This window comes from Rhinopithecus roxellana, chromosome 4 (assembly GCF_007565055.1).
Source record: "Rhinopithecus roxellana isolate Shanxi Qingling chromosome 4, ASM756505v1, whole genome shotgun sequence".
NCBI lineage: Eukaryota > Metazoa > Chordata > Mammalia > Primates > Cercopithecidae > Rhinopithecus > Rhinopithecus roxellana.
The window spans coordinates 106,710,704-106,726,556 of record NC_044552.1 but is presented as its reverse complement, the minus strand read 5'-3'; the positions used below and the strand labels follow the sequence as shown (position 1 = coordinate 106,726,556).

At 40.5% G+C, this 15,853-nt stretch overlaps 1 protein-coding gene across 2 annotated transcripts in view; it reads right to left on the bottom strand.

Annotated features, from left to right (window-relative positions):
- Positions 1 to 3,204: 3,204 nt before the first annotated feature.
- The window catches only part of PCMT1 (protein-L-isoaspartate (D-aspartate) O-methyltransferase), a 58,222-nt gene continuing 45,573 nt past the window's right edge, over positions 3,205 to 15,853 (bottom strand). Inside the window, exons 7-8 of one of the 2 annotated variants that reach the window (XM_010381042.2) lie at positions 12,431 to 12,647; positions 3,205 to 4,010 (exon numbers count right to left, since the gene is read on the bottom strand). In XM_010381042.2, the coding sequence (XP_010379344.1) occupies positions 12,468 to 12,647 (180 nt within the window). In that variant the 3' untranslated portion in view covers positions 3,205 to 4,010; positions 12,431 to 12,467. The remainder of the gene's footprint in view (positions 4,011 to 12,430; positions 12,648 to 15,853) is intronic. The other variant, XM_010381041.2, reaches the window with a different exon arrangement.

Here is a 15,853-nt window from a genome sequence, read left to right as displayed (position 1 = left end):
TGTAATCTCAACACTTTGGGAGGCCAAGGCGGATAGATCCCAAGGTCAGGAGATGGAGACCATCTTGGCTAACACAGTGAAACCCTGTCTCTACTAAAAATACAAAAAATTAGCTGGGTGTGGTGACACACGCCTGTAGTCCCAACTACTTGGGAGGCTGAGGCAGGAGAATCGCTTGAACCCGGGAGGCAGAGGTTGCAGTGAGCTGAGATCGCACCATTGCACTCCAGCCTGGGCGATGGAGCGAGAATCTGTCCCCAAAAAAAAAAAAAAAAGTTCAGTGAACTTTTTTTGAAAAATGGCACTTTTTAAAATTAGGGCAGTGGAATTTAAAATACTTGCATGAACAATGTTATGGATTATTTTCACCCCAGAATGTCATTTTCTTCTAACGTTATTGACTAGAAAAGAGTTCAAACTCTCGGCCGGGTGCGGTGGCTCACACCTGTAATCCCAGCACTTTGGGAGGCCAAGGCAGGTGGATCACTTGAGATCAGGAGTTCGATACCAACCTGACCAATGTGGTGAAACCCCCATCTCTACTAAAAAAACACAAAATTAGCTGGGTGTGGTGGTGCATGCCTGTAATCTCAGCTACTTGGGAGGCAGTGGATATATTTAAGAATTGCTTGAACCCGGGAGGCGGAGGTTGCAGTAAGCTGAGATCGCATCATCCCACTCAAAAGAAAGAAACCCTTAATAAAAAGCTGATATTCATAATTCAGGCTTAGATTTTATTAGTGGTTTTTATTTTAAGAGATAGGGTTCTTAGGTTTCTACTAGAAGGGTGTAGGAAATATTTTTTTAAAAAGAGAGGGAGAGACTGAGTCTTACCCTGTTGCCCAAGCTGGAGTGCAGTGGCACGATCATAGCTCACTATAGCTTTGCTCACTACAGCCTCGAACTCCTGGGCTTGAGCAATTCTCCTGCATTAGCCTCCCAAGTAACTGGGACTACAGGAACACATCACCATGCCTGGATAATTTTTATTTTTTGTAGAGACAAGATCTCACTCTGTTGCTCAAGCTTGTCTTGAACTCCTGGCCTCAAGCAATCCTCCTCCCTCGGCCTCCCAAAGTGCTGAGATTACAGGTTTGAGCCACCATGCTTGGACAAGATTACATAAATTTTGAGAGTTTGATGTGGCCTTTAATAAAACCAAATCTGTAGAAAAAAATCTCATTTCAACAGGATCTCACTAGACCAAAACTTTTTGAAATGTTTTCAATGTTGCCCTTCATATTATGTAAAGGAATCACTTCTACTAAGGAAAATGACATAAGGAAATGTTTTAGAAATTATGAATACTAAAGATAAAGGAGACATTTCTTGACTCTAACCTATACACACACACACACATATATATCTTACAGAAAAAAAAACTCTTAGGCCTAGCTAAAATCCATTATTTCCACTTCTACCCATTTATTCATGCTCCTTAAAGCCCATTCCTGTTTATTCAACATTCTACAATTTTTTTTTTTTTTTTGAGACGGAGTCTCGCTCTGCCGCCCAGGCTGGGGTGCTGTGGCCGGATCTCAGCTCACTGCAAGCTCCGCCTCCCGGGTTTTACGCCATTCTCCTGCCTCAGCCTCCCGAGTAGCTGGGACCACAGGCGCCCGCCACCTCGCCCGGCTAATTTTTTGAATTTATTTTTTAGTAGAGACGGGGTTTCACCGTGTTAGCCAGGATGGTCTCGATCTCCTGACCTCGTGATCCACCCGTCTCGGCCTCCCAAAGTGCTGGGATTACAGGCTTGAGCCACCGCGCCCGGCCCTCAACATTCTACAATTTTAACTTATAAACATGTAAAGTCCAAGAGCAGTGCTTGAACAATGCTGAAGGCATAGCACTGTCTGTACTAATCAGGTGGCATTTAAGTTTGTCTTATCATATTTACATAATTGTCTCCTCAAACAGCCTTCACACTCTTGAGAGTAAGGGCCTTTTTCTATCCCCAAAACCAAACATAGAGACTCACATATAGTAAAATGTTGGTAATGGCTATGAAAGACGCAGATTAGTGGATACATTTAAGAATTAATTTAAGTTGTAAAGAAAATTAGACCTTTACAACTATTTCAAATGGACTAGTCCTGGACCACAGGAGTTCACGGCCTGAGTATGGAAGCAATAAACAGCAGCAAACTGAAGCCAACCATAAACAAACTCTCAAGTTATGGGCACCAAATAATGCTAGTTTCCTGTGTCTAAGACCTTACCCAAGAAGAGGCACTTGTGAAAAGATGTACGCACAATTTTTAAAAGCCATTTTATTTATTTATTTATTTATTTATTGAGACAGAGTTTCACTCGTCACCCAGGCTGGAGTGCAATGGCATGATCTCGGCTCACTGCAAACTCCGCCTCCCCACTTCAAGTGATTCTCCTGTCTCAGCCTCCCTAGTAGCTGGGATTACAGGTGTGTGCCACCATGCCCAGCTAATTTTAGTATTTTTAATAGAGAGGGGGTTTCACCATGTTAGCCAGGCTGGTCTTGAACTCCTGACCTCAGGTGATCCACCCATCTCGGCCTCCCAAAAGTGCTGGGATTACAGGCGTGAGCCACTGCACCCAGCCTAAAAGCCATTTGTAAAGAAGTAATACACAAGACTTTTTTCAAGAGCTGGGGGGAGTGTCTCACATGCCCACAAAGGGTCTTTGCCAGAATTACACACATGCACCCAGTAGAAGGGCTTTGCTGGGAGTGCTGATTCTGCTCATTCTGGAGCTTATATTTCTTCAGTTCTAGAACTAGAAAAACTAACATCTTATTATAAAAGTTATAAATCACAACATTTAAATAAGATCCCAAAGTGCTACTGCCTTCTTAGAAATTCAGCTACAGTCATTGTATTAATAAATGTATTTATAGGTGAGAGATGGGTTTTGGTCTGTTCATCCTCAATCCTGTTCTTTCCTGACTTTAAGTCAATTCATTCACCACTCACTCATCAGCATTTATTGTATAGCTACTACGAGACAAGCCCTGGGCTAGGGAGTTAAAGAGAAATGACGACTGAAGTACGGTCCTGGCCCTGGAGCTGTGTAGTCACATTCTGCAATGTACAGTTGGATTAATGCTATTTACTTACTCAGACTTCGCAAAAGGAAACAACCAGAGAAATAGTTTTTTCCTGTGATCGTAAACACTCCCTATCTGGTGGATTTGCTGTTCTTTCTTCTATATTCAAAAACAACCAATGCCTCTTTTGCTTTTAACTTTATTTGGCAAAGCAGCACTGCATAAACTGTTCAAGAACTCGGACACAGCTTACACAGCATGTTAAGTTCATGTACATTATCAGCAGCACATTAGAAACAGAAAACAACACTAAACTACAAGTCTCCTATAATTTTGAGAGAGAGAAGGGAAGAACTAAGTCAGTTATGTCCAATCTGAACAGCTGAGTGTTTACAGGACATCACCTGCCATCTTAAGGTTTAATATTTACAAATGCCTAGTTTTAAGGTAACAAAGCAGCTGATTGTATCTACAACATGCTATTCTATGACACCACATCAAAAGCTTTAAAAAGAAAGCTCATCTCTATTTTCTTAGTAGCATCTAACAGACATCCAAATACCAAGAATCTTAACTTGTGAATGGTGGTGTTATCCAATGCACAAAAGCAATCTGATAAATTAATATCAGAACAGAATTAAGTGTCCAAGAAAAGAAAAACCACTCCTCAAAATCAATTGACAAACTAAGTTTTCCATTTTGCAGAACCCTTTCTTTTAATATTTCCAAGTAAAATATAGGCATGTTAAAGTAATATTACACAAATTTATACTCTGTATCCTTCCTCTACCAATTTGGCTCTGCGCCTCTTTGAAGAATCAGAAACCCTAAAAAAAAACACACATTTTCATGCTGAAAATAACAGTGTAACAAAGTCCAAAACAAGCTGTGATGGTGTTGGTTTTCAAAAAGCTTTGAGGACTGAGATGAGCAATCCACTGTAATTTTATACTGGTCAAGCTGATGTTGCTTTTACAATTCATCCCTGTGAGGAAAAAAGAGAGAAATACATTAGTAGGAGTTACACACTGCCCAATTTGACTTTATAATAATTTAGATACAACTATTAAGTCAATAAAAATGCACTGATCACCAAGCAACATATTTAAAAGATAAAAAAGCAAACAATCAAAGTGAAAGCAACAGAAGGTCAGCCATTCCAAACATCTTCCATGCCACTCCAGAATGAAGTATGCAACCTCAAGGGCGTGAGTTCTTTTTTATTGCTAAAAATAGATATCTTCCTTCAATGTGAAAATTCAGAAAAATTATCTTTTAGACCTATGTTCATCTTTACACTATAGTAAAATGACAACTTAGGTGTTTTAGAGTTCAAATGAGTTAATAGTTACATTCATAAAATTGGACAAAAATGTGGTCTTTTGCTCAGAATGTCCATTAGCAATTGTGGAGTGGGTCGATCTCAACCTAAGCTCTCTGAGAGAAAAGGCATCATCTGTAGGTATAATATACCTGTCAGCTGATTTCATAAGGCAGCTTTATCAGCTCCAAAAAAACCATTCGCTCAGCCAGGTGCAGCACTGTACCAGCAACTGCCAGTGAGAGGAAGGAAGGAATAAAAATGCAGTCTAAAATAAACTGTATGGTATCTCAATTATACCTCAGTAAAACTGTTAAAAGTGAAAAAATGAATAAAACTACGAGAAAAGCCCACAAGCCTCACAGCTGAAGGTAATCTGAGTGAAAAAACAAGAACTTTAGGGGTAAAGAAGCAAGATATTGATAATTAAGTCTCAACTGGTTTAAGAAAAAGGAAAAAAATTACATATATGTATATATAGAAAGAGGGGAAAGAAATGTAGAAAAATGATAATAATTGATGACTCTGGATGAAGAGATTTAGGAGTTATTTGTACTATCCTAGCAACTTGTCTGCAATAAAAATTAAAGTTAAAAGTTTTGAAAAAGTTGTTAAAATAAATTTGAAGGGAAGAAGAAATAAAGAGCTCATATTTCACAAGTGGGGGTAAATTACTGGACAATTTTTTAAAACTAAATTTTATAAATTGTGCAAGAAAATATTTTAAAAATTATTTCTCCAATAAGCTGCCTTTATCCTACAGTAATGGATTATCTATTAAATGACAAATTATAAGTCTGCTTCCTCTTACTATATTCTACCAAATAACAATATTATAATTCTCATAGAACAGCTTTTACTTAAACTCATGCAGGCGTTAAAATATTTCGTCTACAAAGAATTACTTGCAAAGTGCCCTATTCATAAACTAAAATTCACTCGTGCTTTTTAGAATATGAATTGAAGAGATTGTTTTTCTTGTTTTGACTTTTTCTTTCTTTTTTTTTTTTTTTTCTCCTGAGATGAAGTCTCGCTCTGTCGCCCAGGCAGGAGTGCAGTGGTGCGATCTTAGCTCACTGCAACCTCCACCTCCCTGGTTCCAGTAATTCTCCTGCCTCAGCCTCCGAAGTAGCTGGGATTACAGGCAGGCACCACCACACACAGCTAAATTTTTTTTTTTTGTAGTTTTAGTAGAGACAGGGTTTCACCATGTTGGCCAGGCTGGTCTCAAACTCCTGACCTCAAGTGATCCGCCTGCCTCAGCCTCCCAAAGTGCGGGATTACAGGTGTGCGCCACCATACCCAAGCCAAAGATACTGTTATTTTTAAATAATTTACTACAATTTGGCCGGGGGCGGTGGCTCACACCTGTAATCCCAGCACTTTGGGAGGCCAAGGCAGGCGGATCATGAGGTCAGGAGATTGAGACCATCCTGGCTAACATGGTGAAACTTCATCTCTACTAAAAATACAATTAGCCAGGCATGGTGGCATGCACCTGTAATCCTAGCTACTTGGGAGGCTGAAGCAGGAGAATTGCTTGAACCAGGGAGGCGGAGGTTGCAGTGAGCTGAGAACATGCCACTGCACTCCAGCCTGGGTGACAGAGCGAGACTCCATCTCAGAAAACAATAATAATAATAATAATATACAATTTACCTCCTGCAAGACATTAAGTATACTGTAAATAAATTCATGCCCCCTCAACAACATAGTACCATTTTCCCAACTATCCTCTCCATCTAAAAAATACTTTAAAAAAGGAAATTAGGTTTATAGACCTGAATTTTAAAATTAGGGGTTCTAGGGGAAAAACAAAAATTTGCTGCCAGCGCATGCACAATCTTGTAAAAGCCTATTACTCTAAATCCATGTAACTTTCAAGTTATTAAATTTTTCCCAATGTTCAAAATTCTATATGACCATTTCTTCATCTGACTTACATGCAAAGATCATTTGCAATAAAAAATAGCGTGTACTAAATTTTTAGAAAGGCTCTTTAAAATTGTTATATACTATGCTAAATATATTCATTAGGTTAATAACTATATATTTCTACTAGTATATAATTATACATAATTTAATTATTACATTTTAATAACTCTATGATACTAACATTTAGTCTTATACATTCTTTACCAATAATAAATGAAAAGATATACTATAAGGAAACAATAATCAGAATCCATGAATGTTTTCTAATAATTTCATGGATCTTCCAAGGTAATAAAAGTGTTATACAATTTGCTTTGTATGAAGCATTAAGAGAGACAAAAAGAATTCCAAAAGTAACAGAATATATCCCTTCTTTTAAGGATGCAATGTATGTCACAATACTGGAACATATGTAAAGAGATTAAAAAGGAACAATATAGAATATGGAACACAGGATCAATTGGATCCCTCAGGACCAATACTGTCAATCTTGGAAATGCAGTCAATTCCTAACATCTTTTTCACAGATGCAAGGCACTTTAAGAAGATATCAATAAACAAAGAGCTTATGGAATAATAAACTTGAACATTCCTCAGTTTCACAAACCCAAGATGGACCAATTACACTAACTCTTGTGACTATTAAAAACAAAAATAGTCTGGGTGTGATAGCTCACACCTGTAATCCCAGCACTTTGGGAGGCTGAGGCGGGCAGATCACTTGATGTCAGGAGTTTGAGACCAGCCTGGTCAACACAGTGAAACCCTGTCTTTACTAAAAATACAAAAATTAGCCAGGTGTCATGGTGTGTGCCTGTAGTCCCAGCTATGTGGGAAGCTGAGGCAGGAGCATCACTTGAACCCAGGAAGCGGAGGCTGCAGTGAGCTGAGATCGCACCACTGTACTGCAGCCTGGGCGACAGTGAGACTCTGTCTCAAAAATATATATAAGGCCGGGCGCGGTGGCTCAAGCCTGTAATCCCAGCACTTTGGGAGGCCGAGACGGGCGGATCACGAGGTCAGGAGATCGAGACCATCCTGGCTAACACAGTGAAACCCCGTCTCTACTAAAAATACAAAAACTAGCCGGGCGAGGTGGCGGGCGCCTGTAGTCCCAGCTACTCGGGAGGCTGAGGCGGGAGAATGGCGCAAACCCGGGAGGCGGAGCTTGCAGTGAGCTGAGATCGGGCCACTGCACTCCAGTCCGGGCGACAGAGCGAGACTCCGCCTCAAAAAAAAAAAAAAAAAAAAAATATATATATATATATATATAAATACATAAAAGTAAAAATAAAGCTTTTACCAGAAAATTAACAAAATATTTTTACATATAAATATATTTATTTAAAATAAAATACATACTTAAGAACTATTAACTTTCTGTAGCAACTAATACAACTATTACATATCCATAGTCATGAACACAATTCCACAGATTCTAGGTGTCTGGCCTATAGATCTGGCATTGTCTCCCCTTCTATTAATCCACTAAAATTACAAGTGACATCTTTCCAAGTGTAAAAAGACTCAAGTCTACATTCAAGTTTGGACCTTTACTTGGTACTAGAATTCCGCATGTCCACTAATTCTCATTTTTAAAAATACAGTTTCTGTCACATCTCCTCAGCAAAAATGGGATCTCATCCTCATCAGAGCACTGCAATTAGCTCTGGATTCCTCAGTAAGAAAGGTGGAAAGCTGGTGAGACACAAGAGAAGGTTCCTAGGAAAATATTTAATGAGTTAAAGTAATCCTGAAGAAAGTTTGAGGCTGGTGGCTCAAGCCTATAATCCCAGCACTTTGGGAGGCTAAGGTGGGTGGAATGCTTGAGCTCAGGAGTCCGAGACCAGCCTAGGCAACATGGCAAAACCCCTTGTCTACAAAAAAAAAAACAAGAAAATCAGCTGAGTATGGTGACACGCCCTGTGGTCCCAGTTACTCAGGAGGCTGAGGCAGGGGGGTCGCTTGAGCCCAGGAGGTTGAGGCTGCAGTGAGCAGAGATCATACCACTGCACTCCAGCCTGGGTGACAGAGACTGTATCAAAACAAAACAAAATAAAACAAAACAAAAACAGAAAGTTTGAAAGAACAGAAATCATGTAGCCTGGCAAGAAGTTGACTAGGGAACTTTTTAGATGATAATTCCCAGAAAACAGTGACAGTTTTTAGATGTAGCTATCCACTCACTTCTCTCTATCCTTACTAACACTGCCTTAATGCAGACCATCATCATTTCACTCCTGAATTGCTATAACCACTTCCTGTTTCTGACTCGACTTTTGTCCCTTCCCAAGCTACTCTCTACACGACAGCTGGAGTTATCTTTCTGAAATGTAATTCTGATCACTTCACCGCCTGGCTCTCTACTGCGAGTCTGAACACTACCTTATAACTGCCTATTCATCTTGGTCTTTGCATCTCCTACGTTACTGTAAGCTCCATGAGAGCAGTCAGTTTCAAATTCACAGCTGACGACTCCTGGCACCTAGTACAGTAACTGGCCTAGTTGGCATATGCATATTGGTTAAATTCACAAATAATATTAAGATCCTCATGCTGAAAAATATTTAACAACTGAACAAATGGCCAAAGAAAAGCATTAGATGTTTCTTTTTCAAAGGCAATTTAAAATACACTTTTTTTTCTGTCAAGAACAGTTTAAGCTTACATTGGCCTAAAGAGAACAGAAATAGTGCACACAAAAACTAGAGGACCCTCAAATCTATTCCAGACTTAAAATTTTAAAAGAAGCGTGGGTACCTACTTGGGAGAAAGGGAAAGGAGGTAGTGGTGAGAACTGATTTCAAACCACGTTTGCCACAGGGCCCCTTCCTCTGACTTCTGGTCTAAGTGATGCCCCAGTAAGAGAGCAGAGAGGGGAGATGAGAAAGCTGAAGTGACTCAGAGACCTAGTAGTAGCCACTTCCCTCTCTCACGACCGCTCCTGTCAGGAACCAAGCTCCCATGACCTCCACCCCTGACCCTGGCTGTCCCTGTTCTCAATGGGTTTCAGTAAAGTTGTTTCCTGCCACTTCCCCTTTAGGTCTATAATGGTAAAAGCTTCTTGCTATTACCCTGGGTGTCCCTGATCCCTGGGTACAACAACATCCTTTATTTGTTTCCATAACCTTTCCCATATTTCTCTGAAAAGTCCTTTCATTAAAATCATTTCAAAATCCTGTCTGAGTACACCTCCGCCGCCTCCCAAAGTGCTGGGATTACAGGCATAAGCCACTGCACCCAGCCTAAAAGCAGGTATACATTTAATGTTTAGCAGATGACTGAATAATTGTCCATAAATATAAAAATTATTCTAAATTTTTTTTTAGAGATAAGGTCTTGCTCTGTTGCCCAGCCTGGAATGCTGTGGTGATCACAGCTCACAGCTGCTTCTGGGCTTAAGTGATCCTCTCATCTCAGCTTCCCAAGTAGCCAGAACTAGAGGTGCACACCACCACGCCTGGCTAGTTCTTAAATTTTTAGTAGATATGAGGTCTCACTATGTTTCACAGGCTTGTCTTGAACTTCTGGCTTCAAGTGATCCTCCCACCTCAGTCTCCCAAAGCATTGGGATTACAGGCATAAGCCACTGTACCTGGTCCTATTTTAAATTTGTTAATACAAATAGTTTGGTTTTATCAAGGGTGGATTCAGGTTTTGTGGCGGCCTAAGGTTTATATAATTAGAGAGCAGGGGAACCTTTTTATGAAGTTAAAAAAAAAAACAGTAAGACTATGCTTAATATAAAATTAAGAACAGAGCCGGACATGGTGGCTGACACCTGTAATCCCAGCACTTTGGGAGGCCAAGGCGGGCAGATCACCTGAGGTCAGGAGTTCAAGACCAGCCTGGTCAACATGGTAAAACCCCTTCTCAACTGAAAATACAAAAATAAGCTGTGCGCCTGTACTCCCAGCTACTCGGGAAGCTGAGGCAGGAGAATCGCTTGAACCTAGGAGACGGAGGTTGTAGTGAGCTGAGATTGCACCACTGCTCTACACAGCCTGGGTAACAGAGCAGGACTCTGCCTTAAAAAAAATTTTTTTAAATTAAATTAAATTAAATTAAGAACAGGGTCAGAGAAAACCTACGCAAGCAAGGGCTCTGCAGCTTCAGCTTTGTCAGCTTCACAGTAAATCTACCTCTAGTCATAAAAACAAAATTCCCTTTTTATAATTCCTTCATAATTAAGTTATAGGCAAGATGTTCACTAATATTTATTGTATATAAAAAGAAAAATTTCAAAGTTTCTAATGAAAATCAACTCTTCTTATCAAATTTCAGTAACATATTTGCCCCTTTTATACTGTAATAATCTCACAATTATGTAACTGTATAAACCATACTAGAAGCAAAGTGAAGGAAGGCTGTAGTTAGTTATTAGTAACTACATCTGATTCCAGTTGAAAAAAACCAGTAATTTTTTAAATGCCTTTTTAATTTTAATTTTAATTAATTAATTAATTAATTAATTTTTTGAGACAGAATCTTGCTCTGTTGCCCAGGCTAGAATGCAGCAGTGTGATCTTGACTCACTGCAACCTCCGCCTCCTGGGTTCAAGCGATTCTCCTGCCTCAGCCTCCTGAGTGTCTGAGACTACAGGTGTAAGCCACCATGCCCAGCTAATTTTTGTGTTTTTAGTAGAGACACGGTTTCACCATGTTGGCCAGGCTGGTCTCAAACTCCTGACTTAAGATGATTGGCTCGCCTCAGCCTTCCAAAGTGCTGGGATTACAGGCATAAAATGCCTGGCCTAAAATGCTTTTTTTTTTTCTTTCAGTGGCTGTGTTCCAGGCTATAATTCACAGAAAATAGCTATTGGTGAAGAATACAAACAAAATTGAGAGATCTATTAAACTTATTATCACCCCTTTTAATTATTAAGAAAATATTTTAAAATAAGAATCTTTATGTCAAATAAAAATAGATTCTAAGACAAGGAAACTGTAAAGCCTTTCTTGTTTTGGCATTTAATTTCAAGTAATTTGGGCTAATGGCACTGTTATGTACTGATGTCACTCTCTCTCATGGAAGGGAGTGGGAAGCACAGGAAAAGAGAAGAGAAATCTTGGCTTCAAACAAAATACTCAGATTATGCTGAGACATAAAACAAAAGTGGACATTCTTTATAAGCCATGCTATGCTGAAAGTTGCTGCATGCTGCTGACCCTCTGGGTGGGTTTGTGAGACCTGGGCACTCACTGGGTAACTTGTAGAATCCTTGCCTGTCCCTAGGAATTTAGCCAGAATAGCTTAAACAGTGGTTGGCCTATTCTATAGAATGGGGAGAAGGTGACTCTTAAACAAGGCTGAATGAAAAATAGATATGGGCTGTCAGGTATCTATGATTTGGTTGAAACAGATAAACCAAGCTGAGAGGTAGAATGTCCTCTCTGGTATTGTGACATTTTAGAAAATTGAGACAACTGTTATCTTTCCCCTTCTTTCTCCTTGTTGGTACAATAAACAGGGCAGGAAATGACGGCCCCTGGTTTTGTTTTTTGTTTTTCGTTTTTTTTTGAGACAGAGCCTCGCTCCGTGTCCCAGGCTGGAGAGCAGTGTCAAAATCTCGGCCCACTGCAACCTCTGCCTCCAGGGCTTAAGCGATTCTCCTGGCTCAGCCTCATGAGTAGCTGGGATTACAGGCCTGCGCCCCAACGTCCAGCTGATTTTGTATTTTTAATAGAGACGGGGTTTCACCATGTTGGCCAGGCTAGTCTCAAACTCCTGACCTCAAGTGATCTGCCCACCTCGGCCTCCCAAAGTGCTGGGATTACAGGCGTGAGCCACTCCGCCTGGCCTCTTTTACAGACCAAACTCATTGTTTCCATGCCCATCCAGTGCTATAAAAATAATTTAAAAATATAAAAACAGAGTGGCTGATAATGAATAAAAAATCCTTACAAAGTACTGAATTGTAGCTGAAAGTCTCTTAAAAAAAAAACAAAGAAAAAAAAGCCTTTGTGCCAACCAAGTCTCACCCTCCCTTTCCCAAAGATATATATGTTAAACCAAAATAAGGGCAGACCATGCAACATTTTTCACATTTTTAATGTAATGAATTTCTGATGTTATAATGGAGGAGCATAAAGGTGACAACCAAAAACAGCTCTTGTAATCTAATGTCTTAAAATCCACACCCTTTCACCTTGCATGTGTGGAAGAAGAAAGAGCAGAAGATAAAATCACTTCCACCTGGACCACTGCTTTTCTTTATCTGTTAAAGGCACGTATATCACCCCCATCAGAGGCTTCATTTTGACGCTGCCATCTTGTAGCTTGTCATACTGCTCCAACATTTGGTTTCCACCTGCAGGACCAACTGGCAATATCAATCTTCCTCCAGGCTTTAACTGGTCTATTAGCTAAAAGAAAAAAAAAAAAAAGCACATACACACCAAGTTACAGATTTTATTTTATTTTATTTATTTATGTATGAGACAGGGTCTCACTCTGTCACTCAGGCTGGAGTGCAGTGACATGATCTCAGCTCACTACAACCTCTGCCTCCTGGGTTCAAGCGATTCTCCTGCCTCAGTCTCTCAAGCAGCTGGGACTACAGGCACATGCCACCATGCCCTGATAATTTTTGTATTTTTAGCAAAGACGGGGTTTCACCATATTGGCCACACTGGTCTGAAACTCCTGACCTCAAGTACTCCACCCACCTCAGGCTCCCAAAGTGCTTGGATTACAGGTGTGAGCTACCGTGCCTGGCCCAGATTTTATATTAATAGTCATTTGACATCATTATAAACAACTTTTAGTGTCCATGGGCAGAAAGCAGAAATGTTCTTCATTTAGTATATACAGGTTGAGGCCGGACATGGTGGCTCACGCCTGTAATTCCAGCACTTTGGGAGGCCAAAGTGGGCAGATCACTTGAGGTCAGGAGTTTAAGACCGGTCTGGCCAACACAGTGAAACCCCAACTCTACTAAAAAAGTACAAAATTTAGGCCGGGCGCGGTGGCTCAAGCCTGTAATCCCAGCACTTTGGGAGGCCGAGACGGGCAGCTCACAAGATCAGGAGATCAAGACCATCCTGGCTAACATGGTGAAACCCCGTCTCTACTAAAAAAATACAAAAAACTAGCCGGGCGAGGTGGCGGGCGCCTGTAGTCCCAGCTACTTGGGAGGCTGAGGCAGGAGAATGGCGTAAACCCGGGAGGCGGAGCTTGCAGTGAGCTGAGATCCGGCCACTGCACTCCAGCCTGGGCGAAGAGCGAGACTCCGTCTCAAAAAAAAAAAAAAAAAAGTACAAAATTTATCCAGGCTTGGTGTCGGATGCCTGTAGTCTTATCTACTCAGGAGGCTGAGGCAGGAGAATTCCTTGAACCTAAAGACGGAGGCTGCAGTTAGCCAAGATCATGCCACCACACTCCAGCCTGGGTGACACAGCGAAACTCTGTCTTAAAAATAAATACACAGTATATACAGATTGAGCATCAATAATCTGAAAACCCAAAACTGGAAATGCTCCAAAATCCAAAACTCTGAACATCAACATGACACCACAAGTAGATAATTTCACACCTGACATGTGGCAAGTTACAGTCAAAATGCAGTCACAACTTTATTCCATGCACAAAATTATTTGAAATATTACATAAAATTACCTTCAGGCTATGTGTATAAGAGTTATAACATAAATGAGTTTTGTTTAGAGTTGGCCCCATCCCCAAGATATCTCATTATGTATATGCAAATATTCCAAAACATGAAAAAATCTGAAAAAATCCAAAATCTAAAACACTTCTGGTCCCAAGCATTTTGGATAAGGGATACTCACCCTGTACATACTTTGATTGTTATATTATTACTCAACTATCAGCCTCCTCGACTAAACTACAAGCTCTTGAGGATGGGGACTGTGTCTTATTCATCTTTGTGCCTTTAGCATCTAACACAGTACCTGGTACAACTGCAGTGCTCAAAATGTTTGAACTGAACCACCTAATATAGAACTATCCTCTTGGCAGGCCAAAGGCAGAACATAGAATAATCCCAGCTACTTGGGAGGCTGAGGCATGAGAATTGCTTGAATCCAGGAGGCAGAGGTTGCAGTGAGCCGAGATCGTGCCACTGTACTCCAGCCTGGGTGACAAGAGCGAGACTCAGTCTCAAAAAAACGAAAAACTACAACAGAAAACCGAAGTAAGGTTTCTTCTTTAATGTAGTCTCTTTAGTTTCCATTTCCTCCACCCTCCTGGGTCAGCTATTATTCCATCTGCTTTCTATCTTCACACACTGTAGAGTTCAGGATTGCAGGTATAGTCTCCTAGTTAATTGAGTATGGAGTTTATGCTTCTGTTTTTCCGGCTATCTTGGGGTGATATCCAAGAGAAGGCATAAACCTCTTCATTCTGCTCTCTTAAAACTGGAAAGCCCCTTCAGTACATCTATCTTAAATCAGATGTATACATACCCCTATAATACCTGCAAGGATTACTACAATATTTAAATTCAATTTAATTAAATCTAGAAATATCTTTTAAGATCACCTCAGGGTCCCAGAAGGGAGAAATGGGCCCTGCACCCACCCCCCTCATTTAAGCACAGTTCTATTTCAGGTTTTAACTGTTCACTCTAGGTTGTCAATATATTTTTTTTTGAAAAGTTAAAAACTCATTGGTCATGTGTTCAAATTCAATTGAGCTGTTTGTTTATGACTTGTAAAATTTTCTGTATTATATTAATACTTCAGTTAAAATGTGTTAAAACCACTGGTTCAATCTACTTTTCTTTTTTTTCGAGATAGGGTTTCACTTTGTCACCCAGGCTGGAATGTAGTAGTGCAAGCGTGGCTCACTGCAGCCTCAACCTCTCAGGCTCAGGCAATCCAAGCTATCCTCCCACCTCAGCCTCTTGAGTAGCTGGGACTACAAGTGCCTGCCACATCAAATTTTGTATTTTTTGTAGAGATGGGGTTTTGCCATGCTGCCAAGGCTGGTTTCGAACTTCTGAGCGCAAGTGATTCATCTACCTTAGCCTCCCAAAGTGCTGGGATTACAGGCGTGAGCTATTTTAAAAACAACAACAAAACAAAACAAAAAACAGATAACAGGGCCAAAGCAATTAAGTGATTTTCCCAGTCACTCGGCCAATAAGCAGCAAGTCAATGACCAGAACAAATTATCCAACTTTCAGCTTCCCATAACTGATCTAAGCCTACAAAAAAACCAGATGAGACTAGGCAGAAGAAACAGTGTCACCTTCATCCCCTGGTCATCTAGTCAAGAACTATGCAAGAGGCATATATAACAGAAATCTAGGACCACAGGCTAGAGTGCCACGGCACAAACATGGCTCAATGCAGCCTCAACCACTTGGGCTCAAGCAATTTTCCCACCTCAGCCTCCAGAGTAACTGGGGCTACAGGCATATGCGCCACTATGCCTGGCTAATTTTTTTTTTTTAAACAGAGTCTTGCCATGTTACTCAGACTGGTCTCAAACTCCTAGGCTCAAGCAATCCTCCCACCTTGGCCTCCCAAGGTGCTGGGGTTACAGGCATAAGCCATCATGCCTGGCCATATATCCTACTATTCTTTAAGATTCAGTTCAAGTTCCA